Source organism: Apis cerana, linkage group LG9 (assembly GCF_029169275.1).
Source record: "Apis cerana isolate GH-2021 linkage group LG9, AcerK_1.0, whole genome shotgun sequence".
In the NCBI taxonomy this organism is placed as follows: Eukaryota; Metazoa; Arthropoda; class Insecta; order Hymenoptera; family Apidae; genus Apis; species Apis cerana.
This window is the reverse complement of record NC_083860.1, coordinates 10969616-10985445: the sequence shown is the minus strand read 5'-3', so window position 1 is coordinate 10985445 and position 15830 is coordinate 10969616. Positions and strand designations below refer to the sequence as shown.

At 39.3% G+C, this 15830-nt stretch overlaps 2 protein-coding genes and 1 long non-coding RNA gene across 10 annotated transcripts in view; 1 reads left to right on the top strand and 2 right to left on the bottom strand.

Annotated features, from left to right (window-relative positions):
• Positions 1-654: 654 nt before the first annotated feature.
• On the top strand, positions 655-4435 carry LOC114577535 (uncharacterized). 2 transcript variants are annotated; one of them, XR_003697705.2, is made up of 4 exons: positions 655-685; positions 1235-1447; positions 1524-1782; positions 2750-4435. It is a non-coding gene; the product is annotated as an uncharacterized LOC114577535 (long non-coding RNA). The 2 variants fall into 2 exon arrangements; XR_003697706.2 differs by lacking the exon at positions 655-685 and adding an exon at positions 692-733.
• Positions 878-3749, bottom strand: LOC108000572 (secretin receptor). The gene is made up of 9 exons (XM_017060984.3): positions 3626-3749; positions 3146-3501; positions 2959-3053; positions 2700-2862; positions 1895-2057; positions 1658-1788; positions 1498-1589; positions 1249-1387; positions 878-1141 (listed from the first exon to the last, which is right to left on the bottom strand). The coding sequence occupies exons 1-9, from the start codon at positions 3723-3725 to the stop codon at positions 878-880; spliced, it is 1503 nt and encodes a 500-aa protein (XP_016916473.1). The 5' UTR covers positions 3726-3749.
• A 264-nt stretch (positions 4436-4699) lies between the features above and the next one.
• Positions 4700-15830, bottom strand: part of LOC107997776 (probable beta-hexosaminidase fdl) — a 33009-nt gene continuing 21878 nt past the window's right edge. For 4 of the 7 annotated variants that reach the window (XM_062079612.1, XM_062079611.1, XM_062079617.1 and 1 more), the window contains 5 exons: positions 15109-15207; positions 12976-13238; positions 10524-11135; positions 7418-8147; positions 4700-7361 (listed from right to left, as the gene is read on the bottom strand). In XM_062079612.1, the coding sequence (XP_061935596.1) occupies positions 7214-7361; positions 7418-8147; positions 10524-11135; positions 12976-13238; positions 15109-15207 (1852 nt within the window). In that variant the 3' untranslated portion in view covers positions 4700-7213. The remainder of the gene's footprint in view (positions 7362-7417; positions 8148-10523; positions 11136-12975; positions 13239-15108; positions 15208-15830) is intronic. The other 3 variants (XM_062079613.1, XM_062079614.1, XM_062079618.1) reach the window with 1 other exon arrangement.

Here is a 15830-nt window from a genome sequence, read left to right as displayed (position 1 = left end):
CACCACAAATCAGATGAGGTGATATTAAGAACGACGCGATCAATATTTAATCGCTAGCGTTATCGGTTGAAAATATTAGGAAAAAGATATTTTATTACAAACGATGTATAGAGCAGATTAATTCAATGTAATTTGTTTTTCATTTTTATCTCTGGAATTTAACTCGTCTTCAACTGTAAGAATAAGATCGAAAATCTAATCTAGAAATACATTATAAAAAGAAATGATGGAAATGTGTTCAAAACATCTCTTGGACTTCTCGTTTGTAGTCTCGCGGTAATAGTAACTATAAACAAGGAGAGGAAATAAGGGGAGAAGGATAGAAATAGTAAAAATATTGAAATCAGCGCCATCTGTAGTGTGCCGCAAATGAAACGCATGGATAAAGGATAGAAGATGGTGCGAGAAGGATAGAGATAGAACAAGAATTAATCTTTAACGCCATCTTTTGAACGTTTCGTTGAAATGATTTGTCGAAATGATGTTCTTGGCGTTCAAGAGATGGCGTTACAGATTAATTCTTATTCTATCTCTATCCTTCTCATACTATTTTCTATCCTTTCTTTGTGCGTTTCATTTGCGGCACTCTAGAGATGGCGCTGATTTCAATATTTTTACTATTTCCATCCTTCTTACATTATTTCCTTTCCTTGTCGTACATGCTCTTGGTTCTACAATTTCACGCGTAAGTGTTATATTATCGATAAGAATGATCGTGTGATATTTTAATCTGGTATATTTTATCGTTGATAATATTTTATATTTCATAATTATATACTTTATACATTTTTATGATGTTAAAATTAAAATTCCTCTGAAAAAGAAAGCTACGTAATCATCTATCAGATGATAAAAACTATTCTTTCTTAAATTCTTTCTATCCTGTCTCCATTTCTAAAACATTTGGCCAAAAGTCATTCGATCTTCTATCAGATTGCAACACAGTTCTCAAAGTTGTACTAGTGAGATGATCGTAATCGTTCGATTTTCTGTACCGACGAATAGCTTTTCTCCTTCTTGATTCTCGACACGTGGACACGAAAATATTTGCATTCCTCGACCATCTTGTTCTCCATGCTCGTTTAATTTCCGTTCTGACTTCGACGTTCAACAAACAATAAAGCAAAGCAACGAAAGAACCCTGGAGATATATATTTGTTTTTTAAATAATAATTATTTTCAACTATAAGTTTACACATTTTTCTAAAAGTTTTCAATTTCCTTTCTTTTTAAGGATAATCGTATTACTTGAAAAGAGACGAATAATTGATCGAAGAAGAGCCAAACGAGTTCCACGCGTTTATCTGCATGATACGAAAAGCCCAGCAATAGCGTGTAGTGAGCACCAAATAACGGTACCAGTACCAGAGTAGATTTGGCCCACTTACTATGTTTGGAAAAAAAAAAGAAAAAATTAATAAACTTTATAACAATTATAATCATCTATGTAAGAGAAAAATAACTATGATGACAAAAGAATACATGTTTTAAATTTACCTGTATTGCATCTTTTTTCGTTGCAGATGTACTGACGTTTTGAATTTAATGAACAGAACACGTACTATGTTGAGGAACAGTAGGAAGTTGAACTGAATAAGATTTATTTGATTTTATTCGCTGATTCGACGCTCGTCAAAGTCATGCGAGAATCACTTACCAAATTTGATATCATAATGGGAATCCTTATAAGCAGAAATAGAGAAGGATTGTTGTGAGTAGTCCAGCAAAACGTATCCTCGATAATGGCGCGAATTATTATCCAAGGTACAACCACGAAAACAGGTAATCCTTAATTAATTAATCGCGTAAATACAAATTCAATTTTAAAATAACTAAATTCGTTCAACTTTGAAACTTTGATTTCGAAGAAGTCGAAGTCGACAAGAGATCTTACCCCATCCCATCAAAACGTACAAACTGATCGCTTCGCTATTCGCACAGAATGCCCAAACGATCAAATTGTGCAAGTAGACACCCTCCATCAGGATCCAAGAATAATTAGCCACGATAAAGTATTGCCATCCGCTTGTGACCACCTTGCAGATTATCATCTGTAACTGATTCGATCTCGATATATACAGTGTGTTTATAAAAATATGGGACACAATTTGGAGGATAATTAAAACGATAAAAAAGGTTATATATATATACGTATATCCGATAAGGCTTAAGTTGCAAGCATTTTAAATTTGTATTAGATAGAGAACATATTGCAATGTCGTATTGCGTAGCGGGATTTTACAATTTTAAAATAATATACAATGTATATAAATATGGTATTGTAATGTGACTATGCAACATTTTTATATCGTTAAAAAAAAAGTTTGATTGTAACAAATTGAAATTTAGTGTAATTAATTATTGAACAGAAACTTATTCGAGGTTGAGTTTAATAAATAAGGAGTTACAATACGTACATTATACTGAAATTCTTTTGAAATAATCGATATAAAAAGATATAAGTATATTTACTTTCATCGAGGGGCTCCGCTGCATTGCGATACGGTACTGCCGCGCATCCAGCCGAGCGTCCTTAGTTAAGTCTTAACGGTCATACGTGTTTACAAACTTTTTTTATCGTTTTAATGTCTAGAATCCACGCTCCAAACGTGTCACATTTTTATAAACGCTGTGTATATCGATTCGGTTTCATCTTTTCTCTATTATTTTTCTCTTTTTTATCGAACATTTAAGCCTACGTTTCGTTGCTTGATAAAAGCAATATTTTCAACGTAAATGATGTCCATAGTTCGGCTGATATCATCGATGAAGATCCAATCTCTGACCAATGTCATGAACGCTCTCATTATGAACGAGGCGAACAAGTGCATGTGCAATCTGTTCCTTGGATTTCTCAGTTTTCTAAGAAGGAAGAGAGTATCAATCGTAAATTAATTTACGAGTCAGTATTACAATATTGGACGAAGAAGAGAGAGAGAGAGAGAGAAAGAAACGTACCTGAGCAACGAGAAAATGATCATTGCTGTGATCAACATAGCGAAGGACGTGGAATATCCAATTTGAGAGACGATCCTGACGATAGGTAACCATTTCTGACGAGAGGTGAAAATTCGATTCAGGACGATTGATTTAAAAAAAAAAAAAAATAATAACAGAACAGGATCTTTAAAAAAAAATTCCTTACGTTCAACAAGGATTCAAAGTTTTTGTAATCTCGAAACAAAACTATTCTGAATCCTAAATTCACGAGAAGTCGATCGATAAACTCGTCGGACAATTTGCACAAGCTGTAATTGCTCTCGCGAATATTTTCGGAATTTGAGCCCCACTGGCCGTTCGAAAGGCAAGTTTTCGTCGCCATTGTTGCAACAGGTGTATCCGAGTTTAGAGCTGAATTGGTCGCGGGATCTAATTGGTTTAACGGGCCGGTTTCGGATGGACATGGTAAAATGGCAATGTCGGAAGGCTTGGTGTACGGCCAGCAAAGCAGGCCATCAAAATATGGCGGGCAATGACGAGATTGCGACGTGATGTTTCGATCTGTTCGTTTGGAGAAAAAAGAAAAAAAAAAAAAATAGGAAAAGTCAATTTTTCCACGAGATCTTTTTCGTTTGAATTCATATATTATATAAGAACAAGGAAAATGTATATACCATGAACTTACATTCCGCCATCAATCCAATGCATTTTCGTTTCTCTTCGAGCAAAAAATCCATAACCGATGCTTTGTCGATCGTAATTTCCGATCCCTCGAATTCGGCCATTGCGAATTATATATATATATATATATATATGATACACTTGATTCAAAAAAAGTTTAAAATTTCAAAAAATACGTTTTTCCAACAAATAAATTCGACCGAAGAAACGGATAGAAAACGGTAGGTGATGCGAATCTTTCGAATTCTGAAATTGAAGTGACTGAAGCTCCAGTGGATTAGATAGACAGGGTATAGAAATGTTTGCAGACGCCTCACCCTCGCTCTTCTTCCTCCTCCTACACGTACAGTCATCCGGAGGAAGAGAGAGAGAGAGATACGAATCGTAAGTAGTACGAGTCGACAACGCGTCGGCCGAAAGCGTCTCTTCCAGCTATCTCTTATCGTAATTTATCAATCCCTTCTTCCCTTTCCAATCACGGATACATGATACATTCTAATGTAATGTATTTTCTAAGTATACGAAAAATAATTATTTATGAGGGGAAGGGACAAGCGTCGCTACTTTATATATAATTTAGAAGATAAACGCAATAAAGCAAATCGATTAAACATGGCGTATTATGGTCGATCCATCAAAATACGGCGATAGTTCTGTAGCCTGTCAATATTGATGATAGAAATAGCACGAGGAGACGATCGATCATTGTACCAGAGATCCTGGAAATGGGTTATATACATGGGACGATGAATGGAAATGAAATAACTATTTAAAAAGAATAAATAATAATAATGATAATAATACGTGTATCTAAGTGTGTACTTAGTAGTAGAAAAGGATATCCTTTCATATTTTTTTTCCTTCTCTCTTCAAGTAAAAATAAAAAATTATTAAGAAGTCGATGGTTATTCGATAATTTTCTCTCTTTAATGATTACAAAAAAATAATTTCTCGTAAATTATATCGTTATAAAAATCGTTCGTATCATTTATCGATATATTCCTGGACGGAGAAGAGAATGGACGGGGGAGGAGAAATTCTTGGCAGGGGTGTGAAGAAAAAGAACGTGGAGCCCGTGTATTCAAAATTCGTTTTTTTTTTTTTTTATGTTAAACTTACACCAACCACGCTTCACAACAACAGATTGTTATCTCCTCTCTCGTGGATCGAATACGATTCGATTTCGATCCCGTAAAAAAAAAAAGTTTTCCATCCAAAACAATTTCACATCGGACATTATTACTCTTAACTAAATTCTAAAATCGTTCTTTTCCATCTCTCCTCTTTACGAATCTTTCCTCTCTTTTTTCTTTTCTTTTTTTCTTTTTTTATTACAATCACTTTTTTTCCGCATTTCTCTCTTCTCAACAAACATCACGCGAGATGACACGGTACAGCGGATGATTTTTGCTGGTCGGAAATCGAGCTTCTCTAAAAATTACTTCTTTCAATTTTACAGTTATCGATGGTCGGTAAGTCGTAGTTAGTAAGTACATACATATACATCATCCTTTCCTTTCTCCTTCGATTATATTATTACTACCTACTCGCTTCCCTTATTATCATCAATCTTCTAAAAACGATCGTGTTATTTACAAAGTTTTCACGGCTATTATATATCCGTCGATAGGCCATTTTTCTTTATCTTTTTTTCCTTGAGACATATATAGAGAGAGAGAGAAAGAGAGAGAGAGAGAGACGCGTCTCGTCAACACGATTTTACAAATATACGCGAGAGATAAATTCATCGAGAAACGAACGAACGAACGAACGAACGAACGGCCTTTGATTCGGGCGTTACTTCTTCGTCGAGAAACGTTCTCTTATAAATAATCTAAACAGAGTTTCCTCGTGATTCTCGTTACAAACGAGAGAGTATTATTTGCGTAGTAGTACAAAGTGTCTTTATAGCTTCTTTTTTTTTTCTTCAATGATTTCTTTGGCTTCGAGGGATATGATGCGTGTGCTGCCAAAGAACGGAATTCCTTGAACATATGCTCCCGCACACCTCTATTTCGTTTTTTAATTTGTATATAACGCTCTTCGCGGAGAACGCGGTCTTGCGTTTTTTCTTTCTTTCTTCTTTTTTTTTCTTTTTTCAAATTTTATAGCAAGTTCTATGTAGGACCTAGAACTGGCAGTTTCAAAGAGGGAAGCCTACGCGGAATGGCGTCATTTTCACGCAGCTGACGGCCACGCTTCGCTATGTCGCGTTACGAAAAACTGATACTTCCAATTTCCCGATAACAACAAGATAAATTTTGATTCGGGGAAAAATCGATACGAAGGAATCCTTTTTCCCGCGTTCCGTTCAAAATCGATCAATCGGTTACACCGTCTCGAATGCCTCTTTTCTTAATTACTTTTGCTCATTTGGAATGTATTTTTTTTTTTCTTTCGTCCATCTTTCTCTTTTCCCTCGGTGGAAGTATCGGTATCGGTTAACAGTCTTTCGAAAAGAAAGAATCATCTTCTTCTTCTTCGGCTTATTTATCGTTAATCGTCGTTTCAAAATTCATTCATTCACGACGAGACAACGTGAAAAAAAATTTCTGCCGATAATATTATCTCGTACATAATACGAAGTATCATATTAAATACACTTTCTTCCGAATATGAAAAGAACGATGATCGATACCCTTCAGTCGATCATCATTTTCCCATTGCAAAAAAAGAATTAAAATATTAAAATATCGCTCGAGCAAAATTTCGACAGAATTTTTTTAAAAGTGCAATAAGGGGGAGGGGGTAGGGTCAGACGAACCGTCGGGCAGATCCGGACGACAAACAAATCCAATTGCTCGTCCCGGGCGTCAAATCTGCTACGACGATGCGACGACGATCTCGACGATTCCCGCCATCGAGATCCTTGGATTCCTAGGAACGCGTTCACGGTGTTCACGGACTCGTTTCGCTTCGTAACGAGTAGAATTACAATTGGAAAGGCACTTTGAACGAAAAGTATGGCGAGGTCGAGCGCGATGCAAATATAAAAGTCGCGCTCTTGCGTTTTCTTCAATTGACCTTGTTCGTTTCGACCTTTCTGTAACCTGTCTAGTGCACATCGTCAATCTCGTACAAGTATAAAATATTTTTCCCTACTTCTTCTTGTTTTACCTGGAGGAGGAGGGGGGGGGATGGAGAGAAGGAAAAACTCAAAGGCATTTTGCGTTCTTCTTCCTCATCAAGAGAAACGAGAAAAAGTTGAAGAAGTTGGAGAGAGAGAGAGAAAAAAAACGTTCGTTCCCTTCCTCCCTTAACAAGTACAAATAAAGCAAGCGAATCTTTTTCTCGCTCGACTCTTCCATCTCCAACGTGAAATTTCTTAATCCCTTCTTTCTTTCCTCCAACGATTCTCTTCTCCCTCTTCGAGTATATTTCATTTCATCAGTGCACCAAGCCTCGCGTCGATCCATGCATCCTTCGTCGTCGAATCGATCTCCCTTTCGTTTTCCCGACTTTTCTCGGCCGCGAGATTCCAGCACGGGAGATGGGAAAGTCGTTATCGGACGACCACCTCGACGCACGAGAGGACGAAGGGCGAGGCGAGATCATCGCAGCCACGCGTGCAATTCCGCTCGAGGACGAACGGTCAGAGACATTTGCCCGGGTTCTGGGAACACCACTGCGGCCACATGGCCTCCGTTTTCAATCCCCGGCTGGTCAGGAGCTCCATGTGCGCGGCCAGCCTCGTGTACACGTTCTCGTCCGTCGAGTAGCCGTTGGTCGGCGTGTCGCTCCTGCGCAAACAGAGTACTCGTCAATATCGTTTCGCCTCGACCGCCACACTACTCACCATAATCTCTCGGCGAGGGCGGACGCCCTGGGCCATAGCCGAGGACCCAACGAGGCGTCGCCCGTCTGCTCGCTCCATATCGCCGCCTCCCCGCCCAGAACGAGGCCCCAGTGCTGCTGGGGGTAGTCCCTCCACGGCCGGTGGTTGTAGACGGTTTGCCAGGTGCGGTACTCGCCGCAGGCCGCCTCGCCCGTTTCGCGCCACCTGCCGAAGCCGCAGTCCAGGTACCAGGTGTCCACGTGGGAGAGGATCACCCTGAAGCCGTCCTCGAGAAGGTCGGGGGTCTCCGGCCAATTGCTGCCCCCCCAAGACTGGATCACGTGAATCTTGGGGTCGAAGTAGGTGGTGATGTAGGGCCTCTTGGTGAGGGGGGAGCTCCAGAGGATGACGGCCTTGGGCGTTTCGTCGCGGTTCGCCTTCACCAGTCTGTGCAGCATCTTGGTTTCGAATTCGGCCCACATGGCGTGGTGGTCGGTCATGTTCTGGGCCTGCATCGCGGCCGTGATGTTTCCGTACTGGGCCCAGCAGTCGAGGTTCACCTCGTCCCCACCGAGGTGGACCACGTCCCGGATCCCGGTCAGCTCGAGCAGCTCTTTGTACAGGCCCTCGAGTATGCGGTACGTGTGCTCGTTGATGGGATTCAACTGGCCGCAATTCGGCTCGCCGCAATAGGACGACCATGGCTGCTGATCAACGCACAGTGCCAGCTCCCCGTAACCGTACTCCGTCCCTGAATAAATTAACGAGATCAACGCGGTGTGCAGGCCACGGGTCGAGCGCGATGCGAGCCGAGGTGATTCTTTTCTTTCTTCTGTTTGCAAAAAGTGATCGAACGAGACTTTTTCAATTTTTTAATCTTGGCGACGAGTCACGAATGTTGAACCCTTCGTTCCGCCTAATGGTACCGAATTTGGAGAGGTGTTCGTTAACGATTAACGCTTAAAAGTGGAGGTATCATTTTTTTCAGTAAATCAACAATTTTCAATATTTTGTATACGAGAAGCTTGCCATTGAAAATTATCGTTCTAAGCCAGACATCTTTCATTTTGCTTCGCGATCCAGTGAATTTGGCAAGAAATATCTTAACAATAATTAAATTGATAAAATAGAGGAATGATGATGAGGTATTATTTTCTCGAATAATTCATTAATATTAATAACAATTTTCAGGCGGAATCTTTTATGTATGAATTAGAGCAGTTTGACATTAAAAACTATCATTCCAAACCAAATACTTTTCATTTTGCTTCGCGATCCAGTGAATTTGGCAAGAAATATCTTAACAATAATTAAATTGATAATAGAGGAATGATACGAGGTATTATTTTCTCGAATAATTCATTAATATTAATAACAATTTTCAGCTGGAATCTTTTATACGAATTAGAGGAACTTGGCATTGAAAATTATTATTCCAAATATCTTTCATTTTGCTTCGCGATCCAGTGAATTTGGCAAGAAATATCTTCGTTAACAATAATTAAATTAATATAGAGATAATAGAGGAATCGTACTATTATTTTTTTGAATAATTCAACGATTTTCAGACGGAATCTTTTATATACGAATTAGAGAAGCTTGGCATTGAAAACTATCATTCTAAACCAGATACCTTTTAGTTTCCTTTAAGATCTAACGAATTTGGTAAAAAATATGTTAACAATAATTAAATTGATAATAAAGGAGGAATCGTATTATTATTTTTTGAATAATTCAACAATTTTCACGCGGAATCTTTTATATATGAAAATTTTATATTGAAAACTATCATTCTAAACCAGATACCTTTTAGTTTCCTTTAAGATCTAACGAATTTGGTAAAAAATATGTTAACAATAATTAAATTGATACAGGAGGAATCATAAGATTAAGGTATTATTTTTTTGAAGAATTACACTTTTATACGCGAAATCTAGAACTTTGACACGAATCAGAGAAGCTTGTGAAGCTATTTTTAGCATTGAAAAGTGCACGTTAAACTGTCATCCTAAACCAGATACATTCATTTGCCATTATAAATAATCTTTTTAAATAATCTAACAATTATCTGACGGAATTTATAAATTAAAGAAGTTTGTGAAGATTTTTTTCAATAAAGCTTTAAATTATCACCTCAAACCAAACATCTTTCCATTTCAAGATACAGTGAATTTGACAAGGAATATTGTTCGTCAATGATAATCGACGCTCAAATTGATAACAATTGATACAAAGGAACTTATCGAACATATTATTTTTCAAATAATCTAACAATTTTTTCACCTACGAATTAGAAAAGTTTGCGAAGCTTTTCTTCACTTTAAATTATCATCCCAAACCAAATATCCTTCCATTTCAAGATCCAAGATGAATTTGATGAAAAATATCGTTCAATAATAATGCTCGAATCGACAACAATGCGAGGGAATGAATCGAACATATTATTTTTCAAATAATCTAACAATTTTTTCAATCATCCTTCCATTTCAAGATCCAAGATGAATTTGACGAAAAATATTGTTCAATAATGATGCTCGAATCGACAACAATGCGAGGGAACTCATCGAACGTATTACTTTTCAAATAATCTAACAATTTTTTCAATCATCCTTCCATTTCAAGATCCAAGATGAATTTGGCGAAAAATATCGTTCAATAATGATGCTCGACAACAAAGAGAAAACTCATCGAGGAAACGAATCGAATAATTCATATTATTTTTCAAATAATCTAACAATTTTTTCAATCATCCTTCCATTTCAAGATCCAAGATGAATTTGGCGAAAAATATCGTTCAATAATGATGCTCGACAACAAAGAGGAAACTCATCGAGGAAACGAATCGAACGTATTACTTTTCAAATAATCTAACAATTTTTTCACCTACGAATTAGAAAAGTTTGCGAACCTTTTCTTCACTTTAAATTGTCCAAACCAAACATCCTTCCATTCAAGATCCAAGATGAATACATCAAAATTTAGAAATATTTTAGAAAAATATCGTACTAATGATGCTCGACAACAATGAAGAATCTCATCGAGGGAACGAATCGAACTTTTCTTTTTGCGATAGTCGAACACGGAATCCTCGACTCGCCAATTTCGCAGTCCTCTCTCGGCAACTCACCCCACTGCCAGCCGGCGCCAGCGTGCGCCGGGGAGTCGATCTCGACGAGGACTCGGACGCCGCGTATCCTCGCGTAGTCGGCCAGGTCCTTGACATCGTCGGGCGTGTAGATCTGATCCCCGCTGTACGCGCCCCATCTCGCCATCTCCGGGAACTGGGCCGAGTCGAATGGGAAGCTCTGGGAATCGGATATGTGCCAGTGGAAGGTGTTGAGCTTGGACGCGGCCATCCCGTCGATCACGCGTTTCAAACGCTCGACGGGGAAGAACTGCCTCCCCGTGTCGATCAGCAACCCTCTGTAGGGGAACGTCGGCTTGTCCTCGACCGAGGCGCGGGACAGCACCCGCAAGCCGCCTTCCCTCCCGCTTGTCTCGTCCCACCAGATCATCTGGCCGAGCGTCTCCAGGCCGTGCCTGGCCCCGAAGTAGCTCCTCCCGACCACTCGAGCCTCCAGCACCCTCCCCCTCGCCAACACGTCCACGGTGTAGGACTCGTCCACGTCCAGGCTCGGACCTGTCGCTGCCCCGCTGCCGGCGGACAAGTATATCACGAACGCGTCCACCCCCGGCCTGCTTTTCGCGTTCGGCGACTTTATCGAGCTCCTGATGTTGCCTGCAAACGAGAGAGAAAAGTTGCCACGAAAAGTTGTAAAAGGGTAAATGAGTTCCTTCTTCTCGCAAGATCGTTAATTAACTCGAATTTCATTTCCTGATACGAAACAGCGTTCTTCGTCTTTAAAGTCGCTCTACTTAAAATGCCACAGGTAGGTGACTATAGTTGTCCTGTGTAAGATGTCACTGATGGTATAGCTGTCCTGTGTAAGATGTCTCTGATGATATAGCTGTCCTGTGTAAGATGTCATTGATACGCTATAGGCGATTAAAATCGCTCTGCATAAGATGTCACTGATGGTATAGCTGTCCTGTGTAAGATGTCACTGATACGCTATAGGCGATTAAAGTCGCTCTACTTAAAATGTCACTGATGTGCTATAGGTGACTATAGTCGCTCTGTATAAAATGATATATGCTATAGGCAACTATAATTGTCCTGTATAAGTTACGTTATAGGCGATTAAAGTCACTTTACTTAAAATGCCACTATAGGCGACTATAGTTGCTCTGCACAAGATGTCACTGATACACTATAGGCGACTATAGTCACTCTGTATGAAATGCCATATATATTACAATTAAAGTCGCTCTAACTTAAAATGCCACAGATGCTATAGGCGACTATAATTACTCTGCATAAAATGCTACTGATATGCTATAGGTAACTATAGTTGCCTTGCACAAGATATCACTAATACGTTATAGGCACCTATAGCTGTCCTGCATAAGATGCCACTGATACACTATAGGCGATTATAGTCACTCTGTATGAAATGCCATATATATATTATGGGTAATTAAAATCGCTCTATCTAAAATACCACTGATATGCTATAGGCGACTATAATTGCTCTGCACAATATATCACTGATACGTTATAGGCGACTATAGTCACACTATGAAATACCATATATATAAAAGTTGCTCTAACTTAAAATGCCATAACTTGATATACTATAGACGATTATAGTCACTTTATATGAAATGCCATATATATATATGGCATTAATATATATATATAATATATATAGGCAATTAAAGTCCATCTAACTTAAAATGCCACTGATAGACGACTACAGTTACTCTGCATAAGATATCACTGATACGCTATAAGTGACTATAGTCGCTTTGTATAAATTGCCATTGATATATTATTATTATTATTATTATTATTATTATTATTATTATAGACTCTGTATAAGATGCCACTGATATACTATGAGCAACTAAAGTCGGTCTAGATAAAATGCTACTGATATACTATAATCGCTGTATTTAAAAGCGCCATTGATATACTATATAGCTATTATGACTATAATCGCTGTGCATAAGATGCCACTGACGTATTACGAGCATAAGATGATGAATGATACATTATGAGTAATTACTACAGTCGTTCTCCATAAAATACTATCGACATATAATATTATATAACTAAAGTCGTTCTGCGTTCTCTATAAGATATACTACAGGCGACTGAAATCGCTCTATATAAATTCTATTGATCACCAAAAAAAAAAAAAAAATAAATAAAATAAACGCGGCCACTGACGATCCTTCTCGAGTACTTTTTGCGTTAGATCAGACGAACGATTTGCGCGCCACTCGCGAAAAAAACAATATCAAAGATTTCGGAAATTTCAAAGAACAACGATCGTTCTGCCACCGAAAAAGTTCGACGAGCAGGAATCGATCGACGAACGAAACGATCGGGTAATCTTGTGATTCCCCGACAATAATAAAAATCTTGAATTCAGAAAAAAGGAAGGAACTTAATTGCACGCGTAATAACTGGAGAAACGAGAAGGAAGAAAGATATATAAATCATGATGCGTCACCGATGAAGACGTCCTTGGCGTGCTCCAACAGATTCCTCGTCTCCTGATCGCTGGTGTTCACCGTGACGAACTCGATTTGCTGCAGGTGCACGACCACGCTCTCCTCGCCCAGGAGCACGTTTCCGGTCGGCCTCGGCCACAGCAGCCTGCTGTTTCCGCCGCAGAGCGCGATGCAACTTGCCAGCGAGGTCCTCGACGATCTCACCGCCCTCCTCTCGCACCTCCCGGCCACGCACACCCACGACCACGGGCTCTGAAACGTCCTGCGATCCGATGGGACCGCGAGTCGCACGAGTTTTAACCAGAATTTTGTTCTTCGCTTTTTTCGTTACCCTCCACCTTTTAATCTTATCGCGTTTTTTCACTTTCGTTTCCTTCTTTTAAACACTCGATCAAGCGGCAGACTCATCCTGGACACCGGATGCGAGACCAAAAGTAAGATCGACAGAAGCATTAGATAGGAAACGAGAGAGGATGAATCGAGTGTAACGGTTAATTTTTTTAGTGGCGAGTTACATATACACACACATATATATATATAAATAATAATGAAAATTAAATATGATGACACGTTATTTTGAGAAGAATATGAGAGAGAGAGAGAGCGAGCAATGTATAAAGTGAGCGTGAGAAGGGGATGGAGTTAAGTGAAAATCGTAGAATTAGCATCTACACATTGCAAACATTGAAACTCGATAAAATCGATGATTGACACGGTTGGAAAGATGATTAGTAGAGAGAAGCATGGGAATTTTATAAAAAATTTCCAATCCATTAATTATCAATTCCTTTCGCGAAACGATCGAGATCGAATGCTGTAATTTTTAATTAAATTAAAATCCGAAAAGGTGTCGAATCGGAGAGGATCTTGGAAGGAGCGAAAGAAGCGATCGATCGGATAAAGGTTAGAAATGGAGTGCGAGGAATAGAGTTGGACGACTAATCGTAATCCGTGTGACGATTGATCAACAAGTGACAAATGTAAAATGACGAAACGAATAATGTTGATAATCCGATCAACTAGTGACACACATTCGATAAATACCAATGCAAGAAATATTCCGTTAGTCGAAAGAGCTGTGTCACAAGAGCTCGACACAGAATTACGATTTATTCGCGTTCCAACGCGAATTAAAATTTATTCAATTTTTCTCGAGACGCTTTTTAATCCGATTTCCACTCACAGACGCGATTTTCACTGCAATCGAATAACGGTTAATGATCAATTCAATTTATACCGAGCGCTGTTTGGAAAAGCAGCGCACTCGAGAATGAGATGAATCCAGAGACGAATCGATTAAGTTGGATCTATTTTTCCTGATTGGTAACAAAACGGTGGTAAAGGGAAAAAGGTACGTTACAATTATCCTATAAATGATGCTTCTCCACCATTTTCGAATTTTTCCAATACTTCCATTTATATATATTGTCTATTTAGAAAATAATAATAATTTAGAAAAATGTTCGAACGTTGGATAATTTCAAGAATCGTGGATAAAGAGAGAAGGGACATGTTGAACAAGGAGTATTATCGATATATAAAACACGAATAAACACCCAGAAAATTATTACACACATTTACATTCCCCATACATCGAAACATGGAATAGAGAGAGAGAGAGAGAAAAAGAGAGATAACAATAATTTCGCATTCCTCGTCCATTCCGATCTTAAATAAATAAACAGAATTATATACTCGATCGATGAGCAAAAAGATCATCGTTGCAAAGGCCAAGCCAGACAATTTAAATAGACTGGGCAGGGAAGGCAAGAGGGGGGGAGAGGCATGCAAAGGACGCGAAGGAGAAAGCAGATGGGCGCCGTGGGAGTGGGGGTGTGCGTCCCAAAGAATGCAGAGCCGAATGAAAAAAGCGGGATACGCGACGATAGATCGGTTCCTGGACGAAAGAACAGAGATAGATAGATAGAGAGAAAGAGAGAGAAAGAGAGAAAAAAGCAAAAACGGATGATGAAGGACAAACTTCCGGGGGAGAAAGAGAGAGAGAGAGAGGTTAAAAACAAAAAAGAAAAGAAAAGAAAAGAAAAGAAGGAAAGCGTTCTTTTTTCTCTTTTTTCTTTTTCTCTTTTCTAGCAGGTAGAGACATCCCTCCTCCGGGTTGGGAAAGACGTTACCTAGGCTCTTCCAGATACTCGTAGAGCCGTTCTCCGGGTCTCTTCGTGCTTTCATTACCGACCAGGAAAGTAACCAAGCCTCGTTGCAACTCCTTCAGTCTTTGATGTCGATCACCGAGATGCGGAAGATAATGAACGAAACGGAATGCGGCAACAAAAGTTATAAACAAAGATTAAATAAATAACGAGGCGTCGAAATTTTGCGTGTGAGTTGTAGGCCGGGTGGGGGTAGAGGGGGGGGGGCGGGGAGACTCGTTCGCAAGAAACGAAGAGAAGTAAAGAGCAAAGATAAACACGCGTGTACACGGAGTGGCGAAAGGAGAGGGGATTAAAACGCGTTTACTTTCATTCTTATTCTTCATCCTTCATCCAACTCCTTTGAACGTCCTTTCCCACTCTTTGTACACGTACATAAAAATAAAATGATCGAAATCGAATTTTTATTTTACGAGATTAAAGGAAAAATGTGGCGGAGAGAAGATGAGACAGAAAGAGAGACAGAGAGAGAGAGAGAAAAAGAGAAAGAGAGAAACGTTGAAAAAAAACGAAGGAACGGAACCTTGCGTTCTTTCTTCCTCTCTAATTGAACGCGCGACGAGGATGGACGATCGAAGAGTGGCGGCGTGGCGCCGATCTTCGAGTCTCGAGGCGAGCTTAATAGGCGATAATAGACGCGGACTGTGTTATCGACCGGGTTCGGCTGGGTGGATCGTATTGTCGCG

Bases quoted from the DNA above. Each gene is read 5' to 3' on its own strand.
- LOC108000572 (XM_017060984.3), bottom strand. From the start codon at position 3,725: ATGGCCGAATTCGAGGGATCGGAAATTACGATCGACAAAGCATCGGTT. The intron at 3,502-3,625 runs GTAAGTTCATGG...CCAAACGAACAG, and splicing joins CATTGGATTGATGGCGGAAT to ATCGAAACATCACGTCGCAA. The intron at 2,863-2,958 runs GTACGTTTCTTT...CTTCCTTCTTAG, and splicing joins ATCATTTTCTCGTTGCTCAG to AAAACTGAGAAATCCAAGGA.